At 52.8% G+C, this 18543-nt stretch overlaps 1 protein-coding gene across 2 annotated transcripts in view; it reads right to left on the minus strand.

Moving 5' to 3' along the window:
• The window catches only part of Gnal (G protein subunit alpha L), a 125320-nt gene that overhangs the window by 64768 nt on the left and 42009 nt on the right, over positions 1–18543 (minus strand). For both annotated transcript variants that reach the window (XM_071602747.1, XM_034635413.2), the window contains exons 3-4: positions 18162–18216; positions 17894–18013 (exon numbers count right to left, since the gene is read on the minus strand). In XM_071602747.1, coding sequence (XP_071458848.1) covers positions 17894–18013; positions 18162–18216 — 175 coding nt within the window. The remainder of the gene's footprint in view (positions 1–17893; positions 18014–18161; positions 18217–18543) is intronic.

The following is an 18543-nucleotide window of genomic DNA, read 5'->3' on the forward strand; positions in this document are numbered from 1 at the left end:
GGTGTCATTAGGGAAAGCGCTTTCTGAGGGGTGCCCGGGCTGGCCCTGAGCTGGTGGGCTCCAGAGATCCTCCTGCCTCAGCCTCCTGAGTAGCCTGCACCACGGCACCCAGTGGGAAGACATGTCAAGGGTGCTAATTAAATGACTGGCAAGGGAGATTGTTCTTTGTTGTGTCCCTCAAGTCTTGAGGCCTCTTCCTGTCCAGTGCTCTGTGCTTTCCCACTGGCCTGTGCAGCCGGAGGTGAGGTGCAGAGATAGATGTACTTCCAAGTTCATTTGCTGTGCGATGTCCTCGTCATGAGCAGCAGGTGCTCACTGGGTTCTGGACACAGGGTGCTGTGAAGCTGGCTCCATATCAGCTGCCCGTCACTGGCCTTCAGGAGAGCGGGACACAGAGTGCTGGAGTTTCCCACAGAGGCCAGCTGTAGTTACACAGGATTGGGTTTTTTTGGTGGTCCTGCGGATGGAACCCAGGGCTTCATGCGTGCCAGGCCAGTGCGTCACCACTGAGCAACACCCCAGGTCTGGAGGTGATTGTGGGTTGGGTGGTTTGTTGTACCTTAAAAGTGAAGGATTCTCACCAGGGCCGCATTGTGGACACCTGAGTTGTAGGAATAACGGTCTCAGGAGGAGGAGTCCTAGCGTCTGGTTTTGGTTTTTCCACCGGTGTGGTCTACACCTGGACAAGGCCCTCCATCTCCTGGATTCTGTTGCTCATCAATGAACTCCCTTGGACATTCTCTGAACCAACTCCTATGCTTATGTTTAAAAAGAGGACCAAAGGATAGAAGAGTGGTAAAAAGATGTATTTTCCTCCTGACTCCTGATGTTGAGAACAAGAACAATGGGTTTTTATCTTGGTCTGAAGCGTCTGGTTTTTGGACTTCTGGAGTGACCTCCTAGGAGTCAGGGAAGCGGACGGGGACCTGTGTGTAGCCTTCCTCATTCCTAGTCGACAACCAGTGATGAGCAGAAGCCGCTTCCGCAGAACTGCAGTTGGTCCAAACTCAAGGAGGAGAGAGCACTATTTAAGTCCCCATCAGGGCGTCCTCTCTCACCCCACAGGAGAGTTGTGCCCCACGAGGGGAGCTCTCACTAACACTCGCTTTCCAATGAAAAGAACTTCTTTTCTCAACAGCATGGAATTCTTCTTCCTAGCGAGCAAACTGGAATCTGGTTGTTTTTTGCAAAACGTCCTGTAGAGTCCACTTGGAAGAGGCTGGAGAGCCTGGGGTCCAGCTGTGAGGAGGAGGGATGTGGCTTAGGGGCCACGGGGTGTGCACACTGGGGACTCTGCAGGGTCTCTCCCAGCAAAGGGACACCTGACTTCTCAGGTGTCAGTGGGGAGGCGCTGAGCGAGGGCGAGGGATGAGGAGGTCATAAACTGCCTCCGCCTGCAGCCTTCTCATCGGGTCTTGACTGCCGCGGTGGACCTCAGGAGAGCAATCTCAGTGAACGAGACAAAACGCTCTCCAGGTGGCCAGGTCCACTACTGTGCGGTGGGGACACAGAGGCGTCCCAGGAAATGAGTCCTCGTATAGAATGTCCCCGAGGATGTGCTTCTGAGCTCTGGATGTGTGCCTGAGCATATCTGTCCCTGCCTGAGATCACGGTATAGTCACGTGCCATGAGGCTTAGTCCATGATAGTCGCGTGCACCATAGTGGCTCTGAGAGATGACCATGGAACTGACGAATTCCCTCACAGTGACAGCAGCTGTCTCATGCTGCAGCATGAGGTGCCACTTGCCTGCTCGCAGGGGCATTGGTGCACACCAACCTGCTGCCCCCAGCACGGCCATGTACTGCCAGGACGCTCCAGGGCCACCGTGAACACCGATGTCACTCACTTGGGAGATCACAGCCACAGCGAGTGAGTGACACACACTCAAGACTGCACAAGTACCCTGTGATGCTCACGCACTGACAGAAGGGCCTAGTGACCATTCCTGAGAGCAGCTCGCGGCCACTCTCCTCCTGGCTGTCCTTGTTCCTAGCAGGACGTGGGCCTAGGGAACTTCCTCAGAGTGTGGATGACACCTCCAACATCTTGCTGAGAGTGGCTCTGGTGCTGGCTCCCCCGGCACAAGCACTGTCCCTCCACCTGGCTTTCTGTCCTCTATTCAGGGCCGGGGACAGGCTGTCCCTCCACCTGGCCTTCTGTCCACTTCACAGGGCTGGGGACAGGCTGTCCCTCCACCTGGCCCTCTATCCTCTTCACAGGGCCGGTGACAGGCTGTACCTCCGCCTGGCCTTCTGTCCACTTCACATGGCCGGGGATAGACTGTTCCTCCGCCTGGCCCTCTCTCCTCCTCACAGGGTCAGGGATAGGCTCCTTGACAAGTGTGCTAGGAGTCAGCCCATGGACACAGAGCGCTGAGCACTCAGGACTGGATCATGGCTCTGACGCGGGGTCTGACTATGTGGGCACATGGAAAGCCGGAGGGAACGGGCAGGTGTGGCCTTGAGGCCTGGCCCATAGCCGATGTCCGCCCCCGCCCTCCTACCCAGGAGTGTTGGCAGGAACTCCTCAGCCCCTGGAATTCAGGACCCTAGCCAGGTCCCTCCAGGATCACTGGCTATGGCTGGGAGGTGTCCCACAGTGATTCCTTCAGACTTAGGAAGCCACTGCTGGCCCAGGGGAAGCTCAGCAGGTCTCTGCCACACAGAGTCCTCTGCAGAGGGATGGCCACTGGCTGCAGGGAGGGTTGTCACCATGAGATGCAGAGGTGCCCAGCGGGGTGAGCCCACCACCCTGTTACTCTGCTCTGTGCAGACCCAGGGCTCAGGCTCTGTCACACACCAGCGGTTCCCACCAACCTGGGCTCTGAAATTAGGACCACAGGAGGGAAGGCCAGCCGATGGACGACCCTGCCTAGAGGCAGGGTGCCAGGGGACGGGGAGCCACTGAGCTGTGCGGGGGCAGGTTCTGGATCAACTGCCTGGGCTAATCCGACCATCTCCCCAGCCCACGGCCTCCTCGGGGCAGTCTCGTCCCATGTGAGTCTGTGTGAATGGCAAGGCAGCTAGCTCCTGCAGGTTGTGAGTGGCCATCACCTTCACCTACCAGGGTGGGGCCCGTCACCACCACCACCAGACACCCAGAGGACAGAGCGGAAGCATTTCTGAGTGCACGTTTATCAGAACTACATGATCTATCCCAGGCGGAGGCACTTCCTGTGGAATGGGGCACTTTGACCCTTCCTGCACAACACCAAGCTCTGGAGGGCCGCCAGAGGCCCAGTCCCCTGGAAACCCACAGACTGGTCATCCATCCAGAGCCAGGCGTGTTCCTGGGCACCCTGGGCACGTGCGTGGCTTCTGGCCGCATTGAGGAGGCATCCGATGGGGGAGTTCCGTGCCACCCCTCCATCTACCCAGGGGCCCATACTGCTCCCTCAGGAGTCCAGCAAGGATAGGAGGAGCTGCCCTGAGTCTCCAAGGAGACAGGGAGAGCCTTGCTGTCACCAAGGCATACGTGGGCTGGAAAGCAAACCCCAAGATTGAGTGTGCAGAGCTTCAGAGCTCAGCAACATTCAGGACAGCAGCTAAGTGCCACGTTACAGGGGCCTGGGGCAGCATGTGACACCTCTGAAGTTCACGCTGCTGCCCACAGCGTGCAGCACTGTAGATTACTGCATTTGATTCCCCCAAACAGCTTTGTGCGACAGGCATTCCCGCTACCATCCCACTTCACAGACGGGGACACTGAGCACAGAGATGCTCTTGAACCCACCCAGGGCCGAGAGACGGAGCAGGGCACAGGCCAGGTGAAGGGCAGGTCCATACCCTTTTACATTAAGGGTGGTTACTCCAGCCACCAAAATCACAGATACCAGAGCGGCTGAAGGATCATGTGGGGAATGATTATTATTAGAATTTTGGTTCTATTTTGTTTCCTTTCTTAAAAAAAAAAAAAAAAAAAAAAACAAGAAGCGACACCAGGTGGACTGTGGGAGCAGCCCCAGAGGCTGGCTCTGCAGAGCGCCCACCTGTCCGCCTCCCGCCCCACCACACCCTCAGGACCCTTGGGTGACGTCACTGACTGCTAACTGCTGCAACTGCAGGAAAGGGGACACAGTTCCTGCTTAGCCACCAAAATTGGGATGCTTGGGTGTTGGGCTGCTGTGGTGACCCGTAACACAGGTAGCTAACTGGGAAACTGCCACCTCTGGTCCCACAGCAGGGACGCTCCAGGACAGAGGAGGGGAAGTGGGGGGAGGGGACGCTGCTGACCTGCGGGAGGTAGGAAGACCCATGCAGGGACTGAGAGCTGCAGTGTCAAAGAGAAGGGTCGGACGCTGTGGCAGGACTGCAGTGTTCCCCTCAGGGCACCTGCCACACATGGGGACAGGGACATAGGGATGGTACCAGAAACTGATGGGCACGTGCCACCTAAAGGTTGCTACCTTATAGCTCAACGTGGCCAAATGCTGGCAGCTTCTTAGGGTCCTACCTCATGGAGGACACTGTTCCTCTAGGGAGGAGCAGCACTGAGCCACAGATGGATGAACATGGACGTGTTCTGAGTGTGCCTCCAGGTCAGCACCCCCTTGGTGGCCACATAGGCCTTCTTGGGTCATCTGTGAAGCCCGTCCGCACGAGAGCCCAGCTCCACTGCTAGCTGAAAGGCCAGGAGCCATGCTGAGCCACCATACTGGTGTGGGTGGAGAGGCGGGGCTGATGGTGTCCGAGAAGCCACTGCGCCGGCCCCTTGGACCTCTGCAAGGGGACAGTGCTGGGCCAACCGTTGGGCCCAGAGGAAGCACCTGACATAGAAAGCCCGTGCAGACCTAGCCAGCCCCAGAGCAGCATGGAAAGCCATCGGGCGGAGGGGCTTCCAGCGCTCTCAGGAGGGCCAGCAGGACAGTTGAAAGCAACCTTTTTATGGGAGCACAGAGCCGGCCTGAGCTTCCTGTAACCCTCTTGTGTTATGCGCACTGGGTTTTATTTATTCTACTATATTATTCAGGCCACATTCATGCTGTAAGAGTCTCCACTGCAGCAAGGGCCAACATGTCCAGATGAATTGCCTGAAAATTCAGTCCAGGGAGGCCTCCTCCTGGGAGAGTTCTCCCATGACCTTCCTGTGGGGCTGGACTCTCTTGAAATCCTTCCTGAGAGGCAGAGTTTCTGAGGAGGAGCCTCGGGTGTGTCTTGACTCACACCTGGCGCTGCCCTGGCTATGCCTCCAAGGCTGCCCCTGGTCACCCGCTTGGCTCCAGTGCTGGCCTGGCCTTCCCTGGGACAGGCTGCTCCCTCGGGGCCAAGCCCATGTTCCTTTCACCCCCTCGGGACAGTGTGTCGTCATTATTCATTCAAACCCCGTGTGTCCTGCTGGAGTTGCCGTGGGCACGCATGACGCAGCCATCTGGCACTTCTGGCGCCGCCATGCTCACAGGATGACACTCCTCACATGTAAGTTTTAACAGGAGACGTAAGAAACACTGGTGGAAATCGTCACAGGCTCAGTTCAGATCTACTGTCCCAGTCGAGGATGCCAGTGGGCGCCATCTTGGTTTTTGGGGAAGTCAACTGGAAACCATAAAGAGACGACAGCTTGGGGCTGATAAAACAATCCATGGGGAGTTTGAAGCAGAACACTCCGAGGTGGAAAGTCATCCCGTAAAGTGGCACCACATTCAGACAGTGAGGGGCAGAGGCCTGAGGGAGGACGGGGCCGCTGGTGGGCTCCAGAGAAGGCATCTGTTGGTGCTGCCACACCTTGACCAGCAGGCACAAACACAACCTGACCGCAACGTCACAAAGCCCCGAATGTGGTTTTCGATAAAAATGAAAACTCAAGTGACAGTTTTCATTTGTCTACAAACATACCAGTTAAATTCTTCTCATTAGAGACTGCACAGACGGCTCTAGAAACAGTTAAACTATGGCTGCTAAAGCTCCCGCCATTCTCATTTGGTGGTGGGAGAGTGGGAAATCAAGAGGAGATGTGTATTTCCTGTTTTTGGGTTTAGAGCCAACTCTAAATGTTTTTGCTATGAAGAGATCTTTCATTCTTTTTAGACATTCTTGAAGAACAGTCACGGAGCTGGCTGTTGTGTCTGGGTAATATTTTCAAAGCAATGTTCAAAATGCAGGTAATGCTTTGTGCATGATTCAGGCCCATGTGTATGTGTGTGCACATGTGGGCATGTGTGTTAAAAGTGTGTATGTGAATAAGTGGCAAGAATAAGCAAGATTAGGGAAGGTTCATTTTACCTACAAGGTGCCACATTTAAAAACAGGAAGCATGTCCCTCTCCTTGGCAGTCCTGGCCCATCTCTCTGTCTCTGCCCCCAACGCCCACCTTGGGCCCGGGCAGAGGCGGTGTCCTTCCTCCACAACCTTGAGTGAGACTGTCCCTCAGCCAGGAAGTCCCACCACCTCAAGTGCTGCCGAGTGAGCTCATCTGCTCCAGGGCCCTGATCTGCACGCTGATGTCCGTGCTGAGTCCTGCTCCTTTATCTGTGCTACATGTGAGGTATCACACACGCGTGTCTCTCCATCAGGCCGGAGCTTCCCGAGCCTCGAGGGCATACGGTGGCCTCCTCTGTGAGACCCATGTTCTGAGTGCCAACGGAGCATGAGTGGGTGGCCCATACTTGGTTTCAGCACCCACTTACTGAGCACAAATGTATGCCAAATGCCACGCCAAGCAAGGGGAAGGTGAGTCCTGCCCCTGATCAGGGTGCACTAAGTGACAAACCCAACGTGACTAACCACACCGTGAGCTTCAAGAATGAAAGGGCAGGCACCGAAAAAGAAATATTTCAAAGTATGCCACACAAATCTGCTTTCTAAATAAGCCCAGCCTTGGCAAATGGAGAGACTTAAAAAGCAGGCAACTAACCTGTTCTGAGTTATCACTCGACATTGACTGACTAGTTACCAGGTGGTCGAGATTGTCGTTCTGGCCTCGGGCAGATCAACGTGCGGATAAGGACAACCACACGCTTGCAGACTGTGGTTCTGGGAATCTGAGTTGATCAGGAAGAGGGAGAAAAGCAGCAGGCAGGGCAGAGGGGTGTGGAGCACTGGGGACTGGGCCCAGGGCTGGCACATGCCAGGCCAGTGCTGACCACTGAGCCGCACCCAGCCCTTCTTATTTTAGTTTGAGACAGAGTCTCGCTAAGTAGCTGAGGCTGGCTTTGAGATGCTCCTGCCTCAGCCTCCTGAGTCCCAGGTTCTACAGGTGTGGCCACTGCGCCCAGCCAGGTTTGAGGAGGTGGGAGAAGACCTAGTAGGAAGGAGGGGAGAGTGCAGGGGCACAGAGGGGCAGATGTGGACAGGAAGGAAGCCAGGGGTTCTTTCTTGGGCAGAAGTTTCAAACTGGCTGAGACAGAAATAGACACAGGTGGGCAGAAGACTCTAGATGGAGAGCTTCGGCCTGAATGGCAGCTCCTGGGAGGAGGAGGACCCCTGCAAGGACCTGAGCAGGTTGGAGACACGTCCCAAGACCTGCCGGCCATTATCCCGGGCCAGTGACCACCACACGGGACCCAGAGGTCGGCTGCTCCCAATGTCCTTCTGCTAACCACGGGGTTCCCCTGGGGAGGAAGCCGGCAGCTGGACACTTCAGAACAGGAACATGGGGGATGCCCAGTTGGATTTTCCTGCGTTTCCAGGACCACGTGTTCTGGCATTTGTCTCAGGCCCCACAGTCCCATACGACTCACTGTAAGGTTAGATTTTATGTAAAAAACATAGCAATTCCGTACAGATATTTCTCCACTAATGAGGTTAACTGTGATTACAGTTCACAATACACGATCTTCATTAGAAGATAAAAATATGTAAAGGGCTGGTGGGTTCCTTCCCCAGCACCTCACACAAAAAGTTGTGTGTGTATGTGTGTGTGTGTGCATGTGCATGAGTGTCTGTGTATATGTGTACATGGGCATGTCTCTCTGTGTTGGTATGTGTGTGCATGTGTGTGTGCGTGTGTGTCTGTGTTGGTGTGTGTGTCTGTATGTGTGCATGTGTGTTTGTGTGTCAGCATGCGTGTGCATATGTGCATGTGTCATGGTGTGTGCATGTGTATGTGTGCATGTGTCTGTGTGTACATATGTGTGTGCATGCATGTGCATGTGTGTATGTGTTGTGTGTGCATGCATGTGTGTATGTGTTGTGTGTGTACGTGTGTGCGTATGTGTATATGCATGCATGTGTGTGTATGTGTGTCGGCATGTGTGTGCACGTGTGTCTGTGTCAGGATGTGTGTGCATGTGTGCATGTGTGGGTGTGTGCATGTGCATGCTGCATGTGTGCATCGGTGTGTGTACATGTGTATGTGTGTCTCTGTGTTAGTATGTGCACACACATGTGTGTCAGGGTGTGTGCATATGTGTACATGTGTGCGTGTGTGTCTGTTGGTGCATGTGTGTGCGTGTGTGAGTGCACATGTGTGTGCATGCATGTGTGTTTGCGTGTCAGTGTGTATGTCTGTGTGAGTGTGTGCATGTGTGTGCATGTGTCTCTGTGTTGGTGCATGTGTGCATGTGTGTGTGCATGCATGTGTGTCTGTGTGTCAGTGTGTGTGTCTCTGTGTGTGTGCATATGTGTGCATGTGTGTGTCTGTGTGACGGTGTGCATGTGTGTGTATGTATGCGTGTATGTGTGTGTGTGTGTGTGTGTGTGTGTGTGTGTGAAGAAGATGGCTGGGGTCCTCTAACTGCTGTTGTGCCGAACACTCAGCTGCTGCATGTCTCACTGGCTGCCTCAGGTGAGGACCTGGGGGTGAGCAGCAGGAGAGACCCTCTTCGTTCCATCTTCTTTCCTGTTTTTGGCTTTTATGCCCACACTGATATTTCCTATTCCAACACATACAGACATGATTTTAAAATGGAAATTCCTTCTGTGGCAAGGATGTTATGTGAAAACTGATTGAATTGCATGCATTTACATGGCATAGCAAGTGCCAGGAATTATTTTAAGAGGTGAAGAGACCCCATGCCTTCATGGAGGGCATCCTCGGGACAGTTGGAGCCCTGTGCAGACCTTCCAGGGCTCCCCAGCCCCTCGACACCTCTGCGCTCTTGTGCCACCCGGGCTGACTCACGTCGCCTGCTTCCTGCCCCTTCTGCCATTTCCCAAGAGACAGCTCGACAGTTCAAAATATTTTCTCTCAAAGTTACATAAGGCCAGCAATGACAGGGACAAAAGGCACTCATGCTAAAGTATCTTCCTGTCCTGTTCCACGAACAGCAGGTGTCCTTAGAGGCGAAGGCAAGTCACACTACTGGCTCTAGGGCTCGTAAACCCGGGGAGCCTGGGATGGAGAATCTCTGGTACAACGTCACACTTTCCTAGGACTGGACGCCTCAGAACTCTCTCGTCCCAGGGATTGCAAGAGTACTGCCTTAGCTACTCTGATTTCAATTGGACCCCTGTAAGCACGAGCCCTTTAGATAAAAGCCACAAGGCTCAGCTCCTGGCATCATGGTGGGACGCTGCCAGCATCAGGCGGGTCTCCTCGGCACATGGAAAGCAGCAGCCTGGGCCCTCTGCCTCACGTCCCCTGCAGGATTCACAGAGAGTCCACAGAAGGAGGACCAGAGGGCAAGAGCATCCCCTCTACGTGTTCAATGTGGTTCAGATTCACTAGTGTGCTAAAACCAGCACATGAGCGCTAGGGTAAGAACAGGGCATTTATTCTGTCCCCAAAGACATTTCTATATTTACTTAGGAATGACCCTGGGATCAGGGGCCCCTTGCAGGGACGACCCCACCTCAGCTCCATGTGCAGAGTTAATTTCACAGCCACTCTGAGAAGGAATGGAGATCCCTCAAGCGTCCTTCTTGCCAAACACAAAACTCAACCTGGTCACCAGAAAACATCGGGAGCCCTCAGCCAGGGCTCTGACCAGGACCTGCCACATCCCGGTCAGGACAGGAAGAGGTAGAGATCGGAGGTCCTGCTCCATCCTGGACGGGATTACTGGCAAGATAACAGCCGGTAGCTGATAATTACTGATAGCTGAGCTGTGGTTACACAAGTGGATGACCTGGTTCTGGGAACACACACTGCCATGGGGGGGGAAGGGGGGTGTGTGCCACCTCTCAGGTGTCTGTGGGAATGTGCCTTAGAGCAGAGAGTGAGGAGGCACCCGCCCACCCGGGGAAGCAAGGACGGATGGGAGTTTGCTGGACTATTTTTTCTACATTTTGGGAGTAATTTCAAAATTATTGCAAAATAAAAAGAGTTTATCAGGAAGACCCCTTATGACAGTATTTTAAAAAATGGACTTTTAAAAAAGCATCTTATGGAGCTCTAATACGCTTGACACATCTAACTTCAATATTCTGCTATAAGAGTTCCTTATTAGCATACAGGATATGCAAAGTAAGAAAGATAATGACCATAACAATGCTCCTGGGGTCCCCCCCAGCATTCCTCATGGACCTGTGGCCTGGAGATAGGGCTCCAGCAGAGGAGATGCCCGAGCCCCATCGAGACCAGCTCCAGCATACTGTCCCTCCGTAGCCTCACTGTGAATATAGGAGAGACTGTCCCAAAGGCAACCAGCTCTCGGTCCCTGCCTTGAGGGAAACCTGTGACTGACAGGGTCTCTGCACCCGAGAGGAGAAGGGGCCCAGCCCCTGCCACGTTACATGGCCCCACCCAACCTGATGCCCAGGTGTGGGTGCCTGTCTGAGCTGCTGCCTGCAGGTCGCCAAGCTGTCCCCTGCCTCTGGTGCCCGTGCTTGTCTCTGCCCACCTTCGCACCTGACCCTTGGCCCTGCAGGGGCTCTCGCTCAGCACGAGCCAGCTGGTGGGGTCCTCGTGTGCTCCTAGAGGCTCGCTCTGAGCACAGCATCATGGGACGGCACCACCTCCCTGTCAAGCCTGAATCCCCTCCAGCCTGAGAAAAGTGCTGCTCCTTATGCACCTCCCTGTGCTTGGCAAAGGAGCAGGCTCAGTCCATGCCACCCCCAGTACAGATCCCTTCACACCCGGCATCCGTAGTCAGAGCCCAGGGACCTCAAAGCCAGCCCTCAGAAGACCGCTGCTTACAGAGTCCCCTGGGAAGAGCCAGGGAAGTCCCACTCCATCCTGGCCCAGGCCAGGGTGCTCCACGGACATCCCGGGAAACCAGTGGATGTTCCCAAGTCCTACCTCCTTGTTCCTATCCTCAGCCGGGACATCACACGACAAGGACCTCATTCCCAGTCTCCTCAACACACACCAGTTTCAGTTTCAAAGTATGACTTCTAGAATTCTCTATGGACTCAACATGGCCTGAATCTGACAGGCAGGTGGCCCTTCTAGCAAATTCCAGGAGAGAGAGGCTATCATAGGTGCAGATTAGAGAAAGCAGCTCTAGCTTAAAGAAATGGCTCATTTAAAAGGATCTTTTTGGGGACATTTAAAAAACCAATGGAGACACCTAGGATATTCAGAATATCTCATTTACAAAAATTCCAAATGCTGACTACCTTCCTGAGGAAATGCCTGTCGCTTGAAAGCTGGTCTTATTTTAGTGTTAACTCCCCTTGGCGGTCAATTCCAGACACCTCTCACCTTTCTCTCTTCAGGTAGCACAAAGCACTTTGGGGTGAGCACCCGGTCGGATTAGCTAAGCACTTTTAGAACCCGAAGCAAAGCTGGGCAGACCCTGTAGCCCCAGAACAAGGTGAAAGGTGGACGAGGCCCAGCAGAGCCAGCACAGGTCCAGTGCGCCGTGGGAGCCCGGGGCCCATCACAGAACCAGGCAGGCCCCAGGTGGGAACCGAGGACGAATAAGTTGGTTTAAGAAAGTCTGACTGAAAGCAAGATAGAGAAGTGGGTGGGGGTCCCTGGGACACTCTAGTGACAGAGCAGACAGGAAGCGAGGTCCAGGCATATCATTCAGTGGGGTGTCTGGAGGACTCTCACACAGAAACCTGACCTCTGAAGGGAGGCAAAGGTTAGGATTCCAAGCATGGGGCCAGCGCTGTCCCCAGGGCCACCGCCCCAGGATGCTGTAAGGTGGTAGGGACAGTGCTGGTCTGTGGCAGGGGCTCAGAGGGCTCTGCCTGCGATCCAGAGGGGATGGGACAGGGACTGGGTGGGTGTTTAGACCACCAGGATCTCAGGGCGCATGGGATGGGAGGAGCTCAGGAGGTTTGGGGCCGAGCTGATACGGGAGGAGAACACAGGGCCCCTGACCTGCGGTGGCTGGGCTGCACCCAGCTGCCTGCCGCCCATGCTCCTTCTCAGGCAGAGCAGGCAGCTCATGTGGAAGCTGCTGCTCCTGGGGACCAGCCACCGCCCCAGATCGTCACCCCTGACAGCCGCGTGCGGTCGGCCTTGTGATCACTGCTGCTGAACCATGCAGAGCAGATAAGCAGCGAGCAACCCGCCCAGGTCACGGCAAGCACGGGGCAGGGCTGGACTCGGAGGGCAGCCAGGCTGGCTCCTGAGTCTCCCCTCCAGACCTGGCCGCCATCCTGCCAGAGATCCCAGAGGGATGTCCTTCAACACCTGTCCCTCTCCTGCACCTCACCGGCCCTGCCCCAGCCTCTGGCCCACACAGGCAGCCCAGTCCCTTCCACCCCATGGCTCCTGCTGTGGCAGACAGTCAGGCCTCCAGAGGAGCCACCCTCACTTCTAGCCACACTGAGAACATCTAAGACGACACCTATTCTTCACGCCATACGTGAAACTCCTCATGCATTTCAGCTCCCTGTGGAAAGCAGCCCCGGGCTTCCCTGCCTGGGACCCTGCTCTGAGGCTTCTTCTCTGTCTGTCCTGCTCCCGGGGCTAGGGAAGGATCCTGGGACCTCATGCACACCAGTGCTCTACCCCTGAGCCAGAAGAGGGTGGCTGTCTGGACGTGGATTTCAACATCATTTTGAATTCATTTGCCTCCGACACTCTAGCCAGCCCACCCTGGCATATCATGCCCACAGGTCCTCAGTGAGCAACAGGCCTTTGGTGACATTTTCAGTGTACCCAGACATGAGATGCAAATTCCAGTGCCAGCTGAGGGTGGGGGTGGGGGCCTGGTCCCCAGCTGTTCTTCGGGGAGCTGACACAGAAAGCCTGCATCTCCCAGCAGTGCCTGGCTGAGTGGGGAGGGCCTGGGAGGAAGGTCCAGGGGAGCACCACTGGAGGACGGTGCTGGGGACCTGGGCTCCCTCGGAGGCACGCACTCTTACCCGATTTACACAGTGGCTTCAAATTGGCTGATTGACACAGACAAACAGAAACAGCAAGGAAAGCCCCTAAGCTGGATGACTGCCGTGTGTTCTAGAAATTCTGCACTCACTCGCCACCGAGGCAGAGCACATGGGCGAGTGTAGCTAAGAGGTCATGCCCCCAGAGACGGTAGAGCTGAGACCCATACTGGCCAGCCTGGTTCCCCAGACCTTGCCCCAGTCCCTGGGGGGTCCTCTGCCTCTACTTTAACTGAGCACTCACACATTAGCCCAGTTGAGCACCACTGACAAGCTAGCTCTCTGGATTTTTAACTTAGAAGCCATCCGGTGGTAACGATGGGTCATCGACTGCCAGATAGAACTACATTTTGTGGGGGGCAATACTAGAACTGAACCCAGAGTCACTTCACCAATGAGCCATGTCCCTAGCTCCACTTCCCTTTTATTTTTTTATTTTGAGACAGGGTTTCACTAAGTTGCTTAGGACTTTGTAAAGTTGCTGAGGCTGGCCTTAAACTTGTGATTCTCCTGCCTCAGCCTCCCCAGCCACTGGGATGACAGGCGTGCGCCACAAGGTGAGACTGCTTTTGCATTTCTTATTAAGACTCATTTATTCTCTTCCCCTTAAAAATTTAATGAAACAGAATTTTAAAAGAGCCAATACAATATCACATTTGAAGAAGAAAAAATTAACAAATAAGCACTTCAGTTTTTCTCAGCAGTGATTTTGCTTAGTTCCGCACCAAAGGCTTTTTGGGGACTTGGAGCAACTATGACATTTTCCTATTAATAATCGACCCATTGATCTCCGATCTCTTGTGATAGTTACTACAGCCTATTCATCTCCCCTCCCTCCCTGTGGATATGCAACAGGTGGGATCCAAAACTGGGTTGCAAAGACCTGGGGCCAGCCAGGGAAGGGGTCTTGGGGAGAGTCAGTGCCCACCCAGGGTGATCTCAAGTCTGGACACACTGATGGGGAAAACACTATCCCAGGCAACGGGGGCTGGATGAGTCGCCTTGGACCAGCACCTTCCCTTTCCCTTTTGATTTACATGCTGCAAAGCGCTTTTTTCATTTATTTTATTTGAAATTCAAATCCAACACATTGTGCTGGGCTTGTCCCCAGAATTCCACAGTATCCAGCAGTGAGCCTCTTGCTGGCTTCGAGGACAGCTGGATCATTTGCTTCTCATGTCTGCAAGAACTCCCTGTTTACACTGTTGGCTGGTGAAGGGAATAACTGTGTCCTGGGCCTTGAGGTCAAAAGGGCTCAACTGTCATCGTCCACTGAGCTCAAACAAAACCACAAATGGCAGGTGGGTTGGCTCTGGATGATTCCCACACGAGACAGTCATCTTCACCTAAGTCGCCAGTTTGCTTTAGCAAACTCTGTGCCACCAAATCCGAAGCCTCACCTGGCCTGCGCCTGCTGCTCTGTGCTCCCTCCTGTCCAGTGGCAGGTAGTCTGTCTTTCTGCCCTGTCAACAGCCATTCTCCGCCTGTACTGCCACTTTCTCCTGCTTCACCAGACAATTCAGGCCGTGTGCATTCAGCTGCTTCTAGATCTTTCATCTCAAGAGAAGCCCTCCCTGGCCTCTGCTGCCCTTGGACTTGCTGCCCTGCTTCTCAGCTTCCCGTCACAGGAGGACCTTTGGAAAGCCTGTCTGCCCTGCGGCTCCAGGGTCCCAGGCGGCACCCTCTCCTTAACACTTGCCAGCCCAGGGCAAGGGCACTGGGGACCTCAAGCTGCCAAAGCCATGTTACCCCAAGGCCCAGTTGAGCCCTCAGCCCTGCACTGGCCCAGCTGCTGTCCCTCGACCTTTGGCTCTCTCCCCGTCAGCTCCTGAATCTTCCTCAACGACCACCTCACCAGAACATCCCTGGTCTGAAGGTCCTCAGCCTCTTCCACCCTGGGCTCCAAACCCACAAACCAGGCTTTCCACCCCATCCGCAGGACAAGTATGAACAGCATCTCCAACCCACCAGGAGAATTCGCGGCACCTCCTCACACCCGCCTCCGCCCACCCTCTTTCTACCATCTACGGGAAATTCAGGCCAAACCCCTGGCCTTGTTGATTTCTCCATCTCCCTCCCAAACCACGTCCAAACATCAGCCAGTCTGAGTGGCTCCATTTCCACGGTGAATCCTAACTTGGGCCATTTCTCTGGGTGTCCATGGTCACCAGCTCACACCAAGTCACCCTATCACCTGGCATCTGGAATGCTACCTCAGCCTCTAAGTGGCAGCCAGAGCTTGCCTCCTTCCAGACCCCTCCCCCATGGCCAGCGTGATCTGGACCAAACACAGTGGCCTCCTGAAGCCCACTGCCCAGCACGTGCTCAGCACCTGGCCCAGGAGGCCAAGACCTGGCCTCTAGCTCTACCCTGCCTATAGTGGTCCTGGCTTCTAGGCAGGGCCACATTTCCCTTCCTTCCATCACCCCTGAAGTTTCAGAGTTCAAGTGAATTCAAAGAAAAGGCAGTAGAACAAAGCGGAACCCACCTGTATTTCTAAATAAGTTATTCTTCTAATTTCTCCTGCTGAACTTGAAGAACTCAGAAATTTGATTTGTTCTGTTTGGGGGCCTAGGGATGGAATCCAGGGATTACGCATGCTAGGCACGAGCTCTATCACTGAGCTACTGGCCCAGTTCCCAAAACTGATTTCTGGTAATAGAGTACATTTGGTTTAAAAGTTATTTTACTGGGGTTGGAGGTGTGGTTCAAGAGGGAGCCCCCTTGCCAGGCATGGGAGGCCCTGGTTTTGTCCTCAGCACCGCTAGAGCCAAAGGTGAGAACCTAGAAACTTATGATCCAATAAAATAAGTAGTGTGACTATTTCCAGGCACTCTGGGAAAAATGGATACATGTCCCTGGAAATCACGTGCATGCATCATAAAATAAAAATAACATTTTCAGAAGGAACACTATATATTTGATATTAACTTCCTTATTTGTGTAAGTTGTGTAAGTTGTAAATAAAACATACTCTCATTTGACGGGAGTAGACAGACGGCAGAATGTCAGCATTACAACGGGACTGGAGTCACCCTGGAGAAGAGCATCATCTCTAAAAGAGGATTACATTACTTTTGTCTCTGCTACTGCCCAGTTCTCTCTTATTTTTTTGAGAGTTAATTATGGTTTCTGATCACCAATTTTAAGTAACCTTAAAAAACAAATGTGAAAGTACATGCATTCAAAGGAAATGGTTCCTCAAGTTTTGAATATTTTTATTTAAACTAAATATAATTTAACTTAGAGACCACGTTCATGAATCAAATGGACTCCTTGGATAATACCGACAGTTTCTGAATAGACTGAATAAAGGCTCCCTTCTCTGTGAGTGCGTCATGAGGAGAAAATGGTGTGGAACTGATTGATGCGTCTTGACCTATTGACACGTGGAGAGATGACTTTCTTTCCTGAGCAGACACAGCAGAACTGATGTCCACGTTCACATGTGGTCTGTAAATGTCTAGGGGACACCACTGCTGCTTCCAAACTAGACCCCACCGTTTTGGGTGATTTCTCCTACATGCAAAATGCCACAGAGACCTAGGAGGACACCAGCACGCTCTGGCTGGTACAAGGGGGCTTCTGGTGTGGCTGACGTGTGGCCCTGGCCTCTCTGGCCCCGCCTTCCCTTCAACCCTTCTCTGCCATCCAAGTAAAGACAATTTTAGAAGAACAGTGTGCCCCTGTGCCAGATGCCCAGTCCCTTCCTCTGCCTGGGTACCACCCCAAACTTCTTTTCAAAAATTCTGGTGGTGTCACAGGCTAAGTTGGGGTGCTTGTCAGAAGCAAAAAATCACAATAGAGGATGCAAATAAGAACGTAGTTGTTATTCCTCATACCAATACAGAGCGTGCGGACAACAGAGCCTTGCTAAGAGGGCGTGGGCCAGCGGGGGTGTGAGGCCCTGCAGCCAGGGTGGACGGAGCCCCTCCACTCACAAACTGGTGTCTACACAAGCTGTCCTTGAAGATAGGATTCCAAGAATGAAGGCTGTCTCCAAACCACCAAGCCAGGCCACAAAAATGCTAAAGTACTTTCACTGATCTTTCTCTCTCTCTCTCTCTCTCTCTCACACACACACACACACACATACAGGCTCTTTTGGTGCAACTGTAGCAAAAATGGCTTTCTGAGGAACTGATTTTTCCTTTAAAATCTGCTTCATGGAATTTCCAACTGGCAATATTTTTAAGAAATGTTAATCCACCAAACAAGAGGCCACTAATACTGAAAACTCCCCTCTGCACAAACCAACTGCCAAGTAGTGATGAGGAAGGCAGCCTGCAGAGGGTTTAACTGGATGCAGCACACCTGTGCACGCGCTCTGCCTGGTGTGGGGGAGTCAGACGGTGCTCTCTGAGAGTCCGCAGGACTCTGCCCTTTCTGTTACTCCAGGGAGGTGATTGCGTACCATCAGTATTCTTCTCTACTAATGTAATCTCTGCTGTTGAGATCTGGGATGTTGCTTAATTGTTCATTTTAAAGAATACAGGAAAAAGCTCAACCAAGATTTCCTGAAGGCATGCTGTCTTCCCATGAAATTCATGAAAGCACTTGTGACGGTCCTACTGTCTTTAATACTTTTAACAAACACGAATATTTTCTTAAAGAGGAAATATTTATAGAGCTAGATTTTGAAGAGTTAATAATGAATGAGCATTAACACTGATTCTCAACAAGCCATCCTATTAAAAATAGTTATTGAAAATATTTCAGGAAGGATTTACTTACCTGAGAATATTCAAAGTCAGTGATAGGCGCTATGCTCTTGATATAATCTGATCGAAACTGGTTTTCGGGGTTGGCCAGTGGGACTGGAGGTATTATAGTACTCATTGCTGAGACGATTGTCTAACATGGGATGAAGAAAGAAACAGAAAGAAACGTGACATGTGGGCTCCACGTGTGATAATCTCACACATGTAATCTCCACCTGTGTAGTTTTAGAGCACAGACTACTTAATCTTTCTGGTAAACAAACATTAAGAATATTTCTTACCACAATAGCATCTTTGACATTTTTCCTGATGTCCAGAATTTTCTGTTTCTTCTCCCTATGTTGGAAGAAAGTTATTAATTTAATTCTCCCTCAGCACTGATTGGTATCCAAAGAGTGGGATTTTACACCTCATGCAGCATTGGTAGAATTCGAGGTCAGAATTGACTCCCAGGACAACATCTGTAAAGTTTTTACCAGGGAAAGGAAAACAACCCTTTTCTAATTTGTACTCTAAACAAACTTGAATGCCCCAGTCTTATAACTAAAGCATGCAGATCACACAAAAACATGGCGACATTGTGATGAGCACTGCTTGTAAATGCAATGATTTGGCTACACTTAAATCTACCCATGTGTACAAACAGATGTGAGCAAGAGAGAC

Source organism: Marmota flaviventris, chromosome 16 (assembly GCF_047511675.1).
Source record: "Marmota flaviventris isolate mMarFla1 chromosome 16, mMarFla1.hap1, whole genome shotgun sequence".
NCBI lineage: Eukaryota > Metazoa > Chordata > Mammalia > Rodentia > Sciuridae > Marmota > Marmota flaviventris.